At 45.9% G+C, this 10,007-nt stretch overlaps 1 protein-coding gene across 4 annotated transcripts in view; it reads right to left on the bottom strand.

The window, feature by feature from the left end:
- Positions 1-4,525: 4,525 nt before the first annotated feature.
- Positions 4,526-10,007, bottom strand: part of SNUPN (snurportin 1) — a 38,815-nt gene continuing 33,333 nt past the window's right edge. For 3 of the 4 annotated variants that reach the window (XM_078079062.1, XM_036090014.2, XM_036090015.2), the window contains 3 exons: positions 8,609-8,686; positions 7,033-7,113; positions 4,526-5,119 (listed from right to left, as the gene is read on the bottom strand). In XM_078079062.1, coding sequence (XP_077935188.1) covers positions 4,799-5,119; positions 7,033-7,113; positions 8,609-8,686 — 480 coding nt within the window. In that variant the 3' untranslated portion in view covers positions 4,526-4,798. Of the gene's footprint in view, positions 5,120-5,658; positions 5,822-7,032; positions 7,114-8,608; positions 8,687-10,007 lie in introns of all 4 variants that reach the window. The other variant, XM_078079063.1, reaches the window with a different exon arrangement.

Below are 10,007 nucleotides of genomic sequence, written 5' to 3'. Positions count from 1 at the left end.
AAGCAGGCTTCCCGCTGAGCAGGGAACCCGATGCGGGGCTCGATCCCAGGACCCTGGGATCATGACCTGAGCTGAAGGCAGACGCTTAATGACTGAGCCACCCAGGCAGACCCACCCAACCAACATTTTAATAAATGCCAGGCACTGGGGAGCTAAAGATGAATAAGACCAGGTCTCTGACCTGAAAGAGTTTGCAATCTAGGGGCGCCTGGGTGGCTCAGTCAGTTAAGCGTCTGCCTTTGGCTCAGGTCATGTTCCTGGGGTCTTGGGATTGAGCTCCGAGTTGGGCTCTCTGCTCAGCCGGGAGCCTGCTTCTCCCTCTCCCTCTCCCTCTGCCTACTGCTCTGCCTACTTGTGTACACACGCTCTCACTCTCTCTGTCAAATAAATAAATAAAAATCTTTGAAAAAAAAAAAAGCTTGCCATTTAATAGAGGGAGTGTGTAGTAAGGAATTTAACCTTGCTCAAAGAGAAGTTGGCCTTTGCCCTTGGCTCCTAGGAAATAACCTCTAAGCCTTTGAAATGTCCTAAGAAAGTTTGTTTGCCTGGGGGTCTTTGGCCACACCAGATAGTCTAGCACTGTGACTGGGGGAAAGGAGGACTTTGGATCCTGTGTTATCAGCTAGACCTCTGGAGAGGCTGGAGACTGAGGTCAGCCAACCAGGTCCAAATGACCAAGCTCCAATAAAAACTTGGGACACCAAGGCTCAGGTGAAATTCTCTGGTTGGCAGTTCTCCCTGAGTACTATCACAGGTCCCAGGGAAGTTAATGCTATTCATGATTCCACTGGGAGAGGAAAACTGGAAGATTCACATTTGGAACTTTCAGGACTCTGCCCCATGCATTTCTTCCCTCGACTGACTAATCTGTTTCCTAACACTGTGACAAACTCTATCCGTGAGTATAACAGCTTTCAGTGAGTTCTTCTGGTGAATTATCAAACCTAAGTGTGGTCTTGAGGACTATCCCTAAATTTGGGAGAGAGAGATATATGCAGTGGGATGGGGAGGGCACAAACATGAGAATGGCTAATTCTACCTGCAGAGGTAAAGGTTCAACCAGGTATCTGTTAAATGGAGTTTTCCAAAGATGAGTAGATATATTTACCAGATGAATGAAGTCCGAGTGAAGAGGGACATGGTGGTGGGGGTGGGAGGATGTGGTATGAAACACATGTTTTTGTACAAGGAACTGTAAAGCAGCATCACTGGAGAGGAGGCAGCAAAGGAAGGAAGGTAATTTATGAGGCTGGACAGATATGCTAAGGCCAGGTCATGAAGAAACTTGCATGGCAGGCTGAGAAGCTTGTAGGCAATGGGAAATCCTTGAAGCAATGCATTTTTAGAAAGAATCACTCTGCCAGTTATGGCAGGAGTGGATGGCAGCGGGGGGAGAATTGGTGGCAGGGAAACTAGGTAAGAAACTCTGGCAGTACTCCAGGATGATGAAGACTTGAATTAAGGCTTTAGGTCATAGAGGAAATGGAGAAGAGAAAGGTGGAGTTTAAAGGATGTGGTGACTCACTAGCTGTGAAAGGTAAGAAATGTACAGGAATCATCAGAATAATACCTAGGTTCCTAGCTGGGGTGACTAAATGCTATTAACAAAGACAAGGATCGCAGGAAGAGAGCATGATTGAGAGGGACTGTGGGGGAGAGATAATGAGTTCAGTTTGGGACATGCCGAGTTTGAAGTGACTGGGAGATTGACTGGTAAGGAGTTAGATACATAGACAGGGCTGGAGCGCAGGGCAGGCATCAGCACATACACAGCAGTGAAGCCAGGGAAGAGAAAGGCTGGGAAATGCCCCTTACATTTGGAAAAGAGGAGACCACCAGTCCCTTGATGAGAGCACCCAAAAGTGGTAGGAACAGAAGTCAGATTTCTGACACAAGTAAGTGTGAAGTGAACTAGTGAAAAAACAGTGATTATAGGGGCGTCTGGGTGGCTCAGTCGTTAAGCGTCTGCCTTCGGCTCAGGTCATGATCCCAGGGTCCTGGGATCGGGCCCCACATTGGGATCCCTGCTCGGCTGGAAGCCTGCTTCTCCCTCTCCCACTCCCCCTGCTTGTGTTCCCTCTTTTGCTGTCTCTATCTCTCAAATAAATAAATAAAATCTTTAAAAGAAAAAAACAGAGATTATAGACAAACTAATATCAAACACCAGTGAATCAGGATGACCCCAACTTTTGATGTAGGCATTAGAACCCAGTGTGGCTTTCTGAGTTAACAGTAAAACCACCAAGACTGCTTACTTTGTATCAACTGTTTGAAGAGCCTACTCTTTTCCAGGTGTGTGGGTTCCAATGGCGCTTGAGATGAAATAGGTGATCTCAACTAGTAGTCCTTAGTTAACTCAGGCCAAGCTGGCCCTCTAGCCAAGGCGAGCAGGATAGGCCACAGGCAATAGTATCAGCTAGGATTCTTTGGTTGCAAGTCCAGAAATCAGCTCTGGCTAATTTAAGCAAGACTGAATTTACTGGGTGCTCGTTGGTTTAATAGCAAGAACAAGCAACACCCCCTACCTTTCCGAGGGCAAAATAAATGAATTCCAACAGATTCACTTTCTTTGTTCCTCTGCTCAGGATACAGATTCCTGGTGAGGAGCAGGTGATTGGTCCATCTTGAGTCATGAGCCTGATGTTTGGCTAAAGGAGCGCAGTTCCCCCAGATTACAGTCCCATCAGATCACACTGCATAAGGAAGAGATAATTCCACAAAAAAAGAAACTGGTCGCTATTCGGAAGGGTGGCCAGAAAACTAATATCCAATCACAACAACTTATTTACACAGCCATCTTTGAAACAGGTGGCAGGAGGTGGTTTTACAATTCACAAGAAATATGACCAGAGGACATGCTATTCAGTGATTAATAATATTGGCTCCTCGGTTAAAAATAGAAGGGGCACTCCTGTGAAATACATCCTTCAAGCTATCATTCAACAATATCAAGTTGTGCTTGGTGATAAGTTTGCCTGGTATGTTCTGTGACTTGCGCATCTGTCTCCCAAGAGTGTCCTTTTGTGGAAGTAGTCTCTCCAGACATGCTTATTTCTGAGCAGGGCCCAGCCAAGTCTCTACTGATACTAGCTAGCATGCACAGCTCCTGAAATGATACAGTTGGCTTGCTAAGAGCACAGACTAGTGCATTCTCCTTGGGAAGATCATGTAGCATCTAGGCAGCTGACAACATGCTCCTTGGCAAGAGGAATACAATGTTCCTATTGCAGCATTGACCCAAATTCAGAAAAGAGCTTATTGATGTAGGCATGCTTAAATCTGCAGCCAGCAGGATCATTATTGGGGGGGGGGTGTTGTCTTCCTTCTCCGATTTTACAGAGTCAGCTTGAGCAGCTCTGTAAAAGCCCAACACTGAGGCTAGTTCCACTGATGTGCTGAATTTGTGTAATCAGGCTCCACTTAACCACAACTTCTGCCCAGATCTGTTCCCAGAATTAATCAACCCAAAGGAACCAACTGCAAGTCAGACAAGATCCGACCTGCATGCCTCCAAAATTTTGCCACAGGACACTAGCTAGTATTGTGGGAGTAAAATAGTGAACTCTTTTTGTCCAATAAAAGAAATCCGAGAAAGGTGGAAAGCAGTGAGAGCAGCAGATTGAGGCCACGGGAAATGGGACACATTTCCTGAACACAGAGCAGAAATGAATTGGTTAGTTTTAGACACTATCTTCCACTGCCACAGCTGCCAAAGAGCCCTAGTTTACAGATCTAAATGGATCTGGCCTGCTCAAAGCTCTTCCATGACATAAAATCTAAAACCTCTGCAGAATACCCAGGCCCACCTCTCTCTCCAGCCTCCTCCTGGGCAGCTCCCCAACCCTCATTTAAGCCTGAGGCATGCTGAACCTGCTTCAGGTCCCAGAGCGAGTCTGACCCCGCTCCAGAGGGGGCGACTGCATACCCTCCTGCCTCTGTGAGAAACTCCTGCTCTCCTCCTCTGCAGAGCCCTTTCTGTCCTGCTCTGAGCCTCAGTCTAGCTCCAACCTCCTCTACGGAGCCTCCCTCTGCTTTCCTGCCCAGGGTTCTCTGCATCTTTCAGCCCGAAAGCAATCTTCTCACCACCATGCCGGTGGGTTTCTTTCCTCAACTGGACTGTTAATCCTCAAGGGCAGGGTCTGAGTCCTATCTATCCCCATAACCCCCTCTACATCACTGGGGCCTAGCACAAGGCTTATCTTCTGAAAGGCGCAATGTTTGTCGAAGTTGTGAATGAACTCCATTTGCATTTTATCTCTGGCATTGTCTAAACCAAAGAGAATCACACTTCTCAGAAGAGGGAACATATTCAAATACCAAGAACTGCAGTTCCTGGTAAGACCTTTTAGAAAATGACGTTACTAACAGCAGCGACTGGAAACTCAGCAGAATGCTTAAGTGCTAAAAACAGTGAAATGGGCCAAGACTTGAACAGTCATGGTTTAGGTAGCCTTGGCGGGCGGGGGGGAAGGGAGGGAGGTGGGGGAGGGTCACAACCATCTAAAGTTTAAGAACCACAAACAACTTCTTTCGTAAGAATTACATATATTTACATTGTGGATATCTGGGATATACTTTTCACAGGAATTACTGCTCAAATCCAAAGACCACCCAATCTGGGAACCTCTCTCAACGGTCTGAGCCAGCATTTCAGATAGGAGATAAGCTGTATCCAACTGGAGTGGCTTTGGAAAGGCCACTCTTAAAACGAAATAACCTGTTGTTGTCACTGTCTTCCTCCCCAGACTTCTTTTTGGGATGAAGCACCATCCTGTGACTCCCCAAGGAGCCACCCTGTTCAGTTCTCCATGAGGCTCCCAGGGGGGTCCAGGCTATGGGGAGGGCTCTTCAGCTTGGGGGTAGACAGGTGTTCCAACTCATAGCGTCCGTTCTCAGACGCCTTGTGTGTGACATTCTCCTTCATGCCTTCCTGGCTCCTCTTGTGCTCAATAATCTGCTGGAGCTGGTGCCCAGCATATTCTGGCTTGGCAGTCAGAGGGCCGGCTGGCACGGCTACGCCAAGAACATCGGACACCATGTAGGGGCGCAGCCAGCCCACCAGAGGAGTGCTTCCAGGGCTATAGTGGGTCTGCTTGTGGTAGAAGAGAAGTCCATCTACCTATAAAAGGGGAAACCAGGGACCAAAATGACTTCTGGGGCCCCATGTTCCAGGAGAGTCTATGCACACCGGGGCAGCTCTAGGGTGCCAACTCCCTTTCCTGGATCACTGCCAGGGGAAAAAGAATCCTTGTTTCTCACACATGCAATTTCTCTAAATGAAGAAATGGCCTAGAAAACTAAATTTTAGAAAATAAAAACATAAATAGCACTTCTTGTTTGCAGGGTGCTTGCTACCCACTACTTTATCCTCTTACCCACCGCTGAGGGTGTTTAAGAAAAGGGGCTAGGGCTAGTTCTGGGGTCCTCCCTAAAAACACAGTATGGGGGAGCCTGGGTGGCAGAGTCGGTTGAGTGTCCGACTCTTGGTTTCAGCTCAGGTCGTGATCTCAGAGTTGTGAGATCGAGCCCCGCATTGGGCTCCACGCTCAGCACAATGTCTGCTTGAGATTCTCTCTTCCTCTACCTCTGCCCCTTCTGCTTGGGCTCTCTCTCTCTTTCAAATAAATAAATCTTAAAAAAAAAAAAAAATAGGGGTACCTGGGTGACTCAGTTGGTTAAGCGTCTATCTTTGGCTCAGGTCATGATCCTAGGGTCCTGGGATCAAGCCCCGCACTGGGCTCCCTACTTGGTGGGGATTCTGCTTCTCCCTCTCCCTCTGCCTCTTCCTTGGCATGTGCTCTCTTTCTTTCTCTTGCTCACTCTCTCAAGTAAATAAATAAAAATCTTTTTAAAATAAAATAAATAAATAAAAAATAAAAACACAGTATGAAGCAGAAATTCAACTTGAACCCAGGTTTTCTGTCCCCAGATCCCATGCACTTTTCATCACTCAGACGTCTTTGTAATAGGGAATGTGCTCCACACAGGGAACAAAGCAGGGGAATTGGACAGGCCCCTCCAAGATGCTGGACTGCTGAGCACAGGGGAAACAGGCTGTCAGGAAGCCCTGTTCCCCATGCCATTGTTGGCTGCCTAACCTTCCCCTAAATTATCTACAAGCTATGTTCTGGGAAACTCAGTTTTTCTCAACGGGAAGACCTCCTACGGTCCCACATTTTCTTTTCCATGATTCAGTGACTCATCTCTAAAAAGCATTTATTGTCACTGGGGCATAAGGATTATAAATAAAGATGGTGTTTTTACCACCTTCTTAATTGACTCCCAGAAATGAAGGCAACTCGGCCTTTGCCATTTCCTCATTTGGGAAGCTATGATCCTTTTAGCGAAATTATATCGAGTTCAAGCAAATACTTGTGGGTGACTAGGCAGAATTTTAAAGGATGTGAGGGGCAAAGGAAAGTTTGTGTGCTGAGCCTGGAGAGGGTAACTGCAGGTTCTGAGGATGACAAAAGACTGCCCAGGACTGAGGAACTTCTAGGGACATGAGACTTTCAGTGCTAAACTGGGACAGTTTTGGACAAAGCAGGGCAGGTTGGTCACCCTGCTCCCGTGCCACTGCTCAGCAAGCGGCACCACCCCCAGGGACCATCTCCTCTTGGGAGGGAGGATAAGGAGTTCGTGCCCCCTTGGTCTGTCAGTCACAGGAGCCCCCAACTTTACCATCGGCTATGGCAGTCAAACAAGGGGCCTGGCTATCAGGCTCGTAGCAGAAAACAGGCACCCAAGAAGGACCTGGGAATGGAAGCCTTGGCCCTCCCTGAGCCCCTGCCTCTCCATCTGTACAATGAGGGGTGTAGATGAGCTGTCCTTGCAGGGTCCTTCCAGCCCTGGCATTCTGACTTCTCTAGCAGGGTGGAGCTGAGGCTCTGAAGGGCAGTGGCACATCCTTTCCCAGGAATCAGCTTTTAGCCCTTCTCTGATGCAAAGTCAGAGGATATCCTAAGACTCTGTGTAGCCAAGCATCCCTGCATCCTGCAATCGGGTCAGAGCAATAAAGACAATGGTTGTTACCTCAAAAGGGAAATCCATAGATAGCACCTTACACAGGCTCTCAGGAGTACAAGGGAAATTCTTTAGCCCCACAAATTTAAACTAAAATATAAATTAGAGCAAAGAATTAGTACATGTTACAAATAATATTGGTTCCAGCAAGTGAAAAACTGTATCAAAGAAGAAAAGTTCAGTCTCATCCTTCCTTACCCTCCTCAACCCTATGAATTACTGGGTTGGTAGTCCTCAACCTTGCTTTATCCACAAGAATCACCAGGGGAACTCTTAAAAATCACTGAAGCCCAGGCCCCACCCCGAGATTCTGACTGAATTGGCCTGGGTCCCAGGCATTTTTTTTTTTAAAGCTATCCAGTTGATTTTGACACACAACCAGGACCGAGAACCACTGTCCTGTGCTAGGTTTAGGGACCGTATGTTATTCTCGAAGCCATATGACAGTGCGAAAGGACTAGTGCAGCCCCTTTCACATCAGCAAGAATTTTTAGACTGAACAGTGTAACAAAGTGATTAGGACTAAAATTCTAAAGTCAGATTGCTTGGGTTTGACTCCCAACTCTGCCAATCATTTCATCTATATATGCCTCTGCTGTCCCATCTATAAAATAGGATAATAAAAGTATCTCCCTCATAGGGTTGTTGCATGGGTTCAGTGAGATAATACATGCAGAGCACTCAGAACATTTCAGACCCAGCTGCTCCCATGTTCCCTTCCTCAATACATGTTCTTCCAGGACCTCCTGGTAACATCACTGGATACTGACCCCATTTACTGTCCTGTAATTGGTTATCCGAATGCCTTTAAAAGTGTTGTAAGCAATCCAAGCAAATGCCAATCTATGGGGCTTTGCTAATAAAATGCCCTGAACACAGCTGTCACATATTTCATCGCTGAGTGGGTAGCAAAGACACATGGGCTGTCATCCTGGGCTGTGGGACCTTGGGGAAGGCAGTCCCCTCTCTGAGCTTACATCCTCATGTGTAAAATGAGGCAGCTGACTAGATGAGGTCACTCTCAGCTCAGATACAAGAACAGAGGTTCTCAAAGTGTGGTCCGCGGACTAGCAGTACTGGCAACACTGGGGAACTTCTTAGAAATGCAAATCCTCAGGCTCACCCTGACCTACTGAATCAGAAACTTGGGCGAGCAGGCCTAGGCATCTATGTTTACCAAGCCTCCAGATACTGCTGACGCATGCTACAGTTTGAGAACCACTGTACGAGAGCTATTAGCATTTTATATCAATCACTACTTATTGAGTGACTACCGTAAGTATCATGTTAGGAGAACTGGCACATTTGTATCACTTGGTTCTTAGAACAACCCTGTAAAGTAGGTGTTATTAACCCTACAACAGAGATGAAGAAACTAAGGCCAAATGAGGTTATTAACTTTAGCTAGTAATTGTTAAAGCCAAAACTAGTTCAGATCTGGATGACTGTTAAGTCCACATCCTTCTCATTGTGCCACGCTGCCTCAACAACAAGATAATTTCATTCATAATGATTATATTTAGATAATAGAACAATCCAAACCAATCCACCTAAAGAATCCTACAGTCCTAACACCAGGCCTTACAGGATTGAGCTTGGTTTTCTCTCCCAGTCCTTGTTCTTCTGGTAACTTTGAATGCATCCAGTAGAATCGGAAATCAGTCTGCCACAGAAAAGGGAAACAGAAAGATGAAATGCTGCTCATTTCAAACAATAATATGAACAAAAACACCCCATTCTAAATAGCCACCTAATTTATAGAGACCTAAGCTCCTCTATCATTACCCTCATTGTCCCTTCAAACACTGCCATAAGGTCAGGAAAATGTTTATAAAATCTTTGAAGATTTTTTCTTAAAACCCAATTAAGACTTTTAAAATTTTTTTTAAAAGATTTATTTATTTATTTATTTGAGAGAGAGAGAGAGTACATGAGAGGGGGGAGGGTCAGAGGGAGAAGCAGACTCCCCGCCGAGCAGGGAGCCCGATGCGGGACGCGATCCAGGGACTCCAGGATCATGACCTCAGCCGAAGGCAGTTGCTCAACCAACTGAGCCACCCAGGCGCGCCCCCCAATTAAGATTTTTAATAGCAGTCCAGTCAACATATATTGTTGGTACTTACCATTAAAATAAAACAACCTTTGTTTTATTTTAATTCTGAGGATAAGAAACTACTATATAGTTGTAACTTCTCATAAACTACTTTATTCCCTGAATTACGGATATGCACACTTCTGTAGCTATTAAGTGCCTTTTGTTTCTTGTACATTATTTTGCTTTTAAAAATAAAAAAAATGTCAGGGGCACCTGGGTGGCTCAGTCGTTAAACGTCTGCCTTTGGCTCAGGTCATGATCCCAGGGCCTTGGGTTCGAGCCTCGCATCGGGCTCCCTGCTCGGCAGGAAGCCTGCTTCTCCCTCTCCCACTCCCCCTGCTTGTGTTCCCTCTCTCACGGTGTCTCTCTCTGTCAAATAAATAAATAAAATCTTTAAAAAATAAATAAATAAAAATAAAGTCTATTCTATATATTATAGAAACACAGGTAATTTTATTTATTTATTTTTAAAGATTTTATTTATTTATTTGAGAGAGAGAGAGAGAGAGAGCGTGTGTGCATAAGCAGGGGGAGGGGCAGAGGGAGAAGCAGACTCCTCGCTGAGCAGGGAGCCCGATGTGAGGCTCCATCCCAGGACTCCAGGATCATGACCTGAGCCGAAGGCAGACGCTTAACCCACTGAACCACCCAGGCGCCCGAAATACAGGTAATTTTAGTATCCAAATTTACAAGTTGTGAATACATGTTATAAAACATCCTTCAGCAGAATTAAAGAAAAATATGTCCTAGATTGAATTTATGAGATCTGAGTTTTAGGTGTGGCTCTGCACTGGAGCAAGGTACTTACCACCTGTGGCTCTCAGCTTCCATACCTATATGATGAGGAAGGACAACAGTACTCACCTTATAGAGTTGTTGTAAGGGCTTC

This window comes from Halichoerus grypus, chromosome 8 (assembly GCF_964656455.1).
Source record: "Halichoerus grypus chromosome 8, mHalGry1.hap1.1, whole genome shotgun sequence".
In the NCBI taxonomy this organism is placed as follows: Eukaryota; Metazoa; Chordata; class Mammalia; order Carnivora; family Phocidae; genus Halichoerus; species Halichoerus grypus.
Note: the sequence above shows the minus strand (reverse complement) of the source record. Positions and strands in the feature narration are given on the sequence as shown.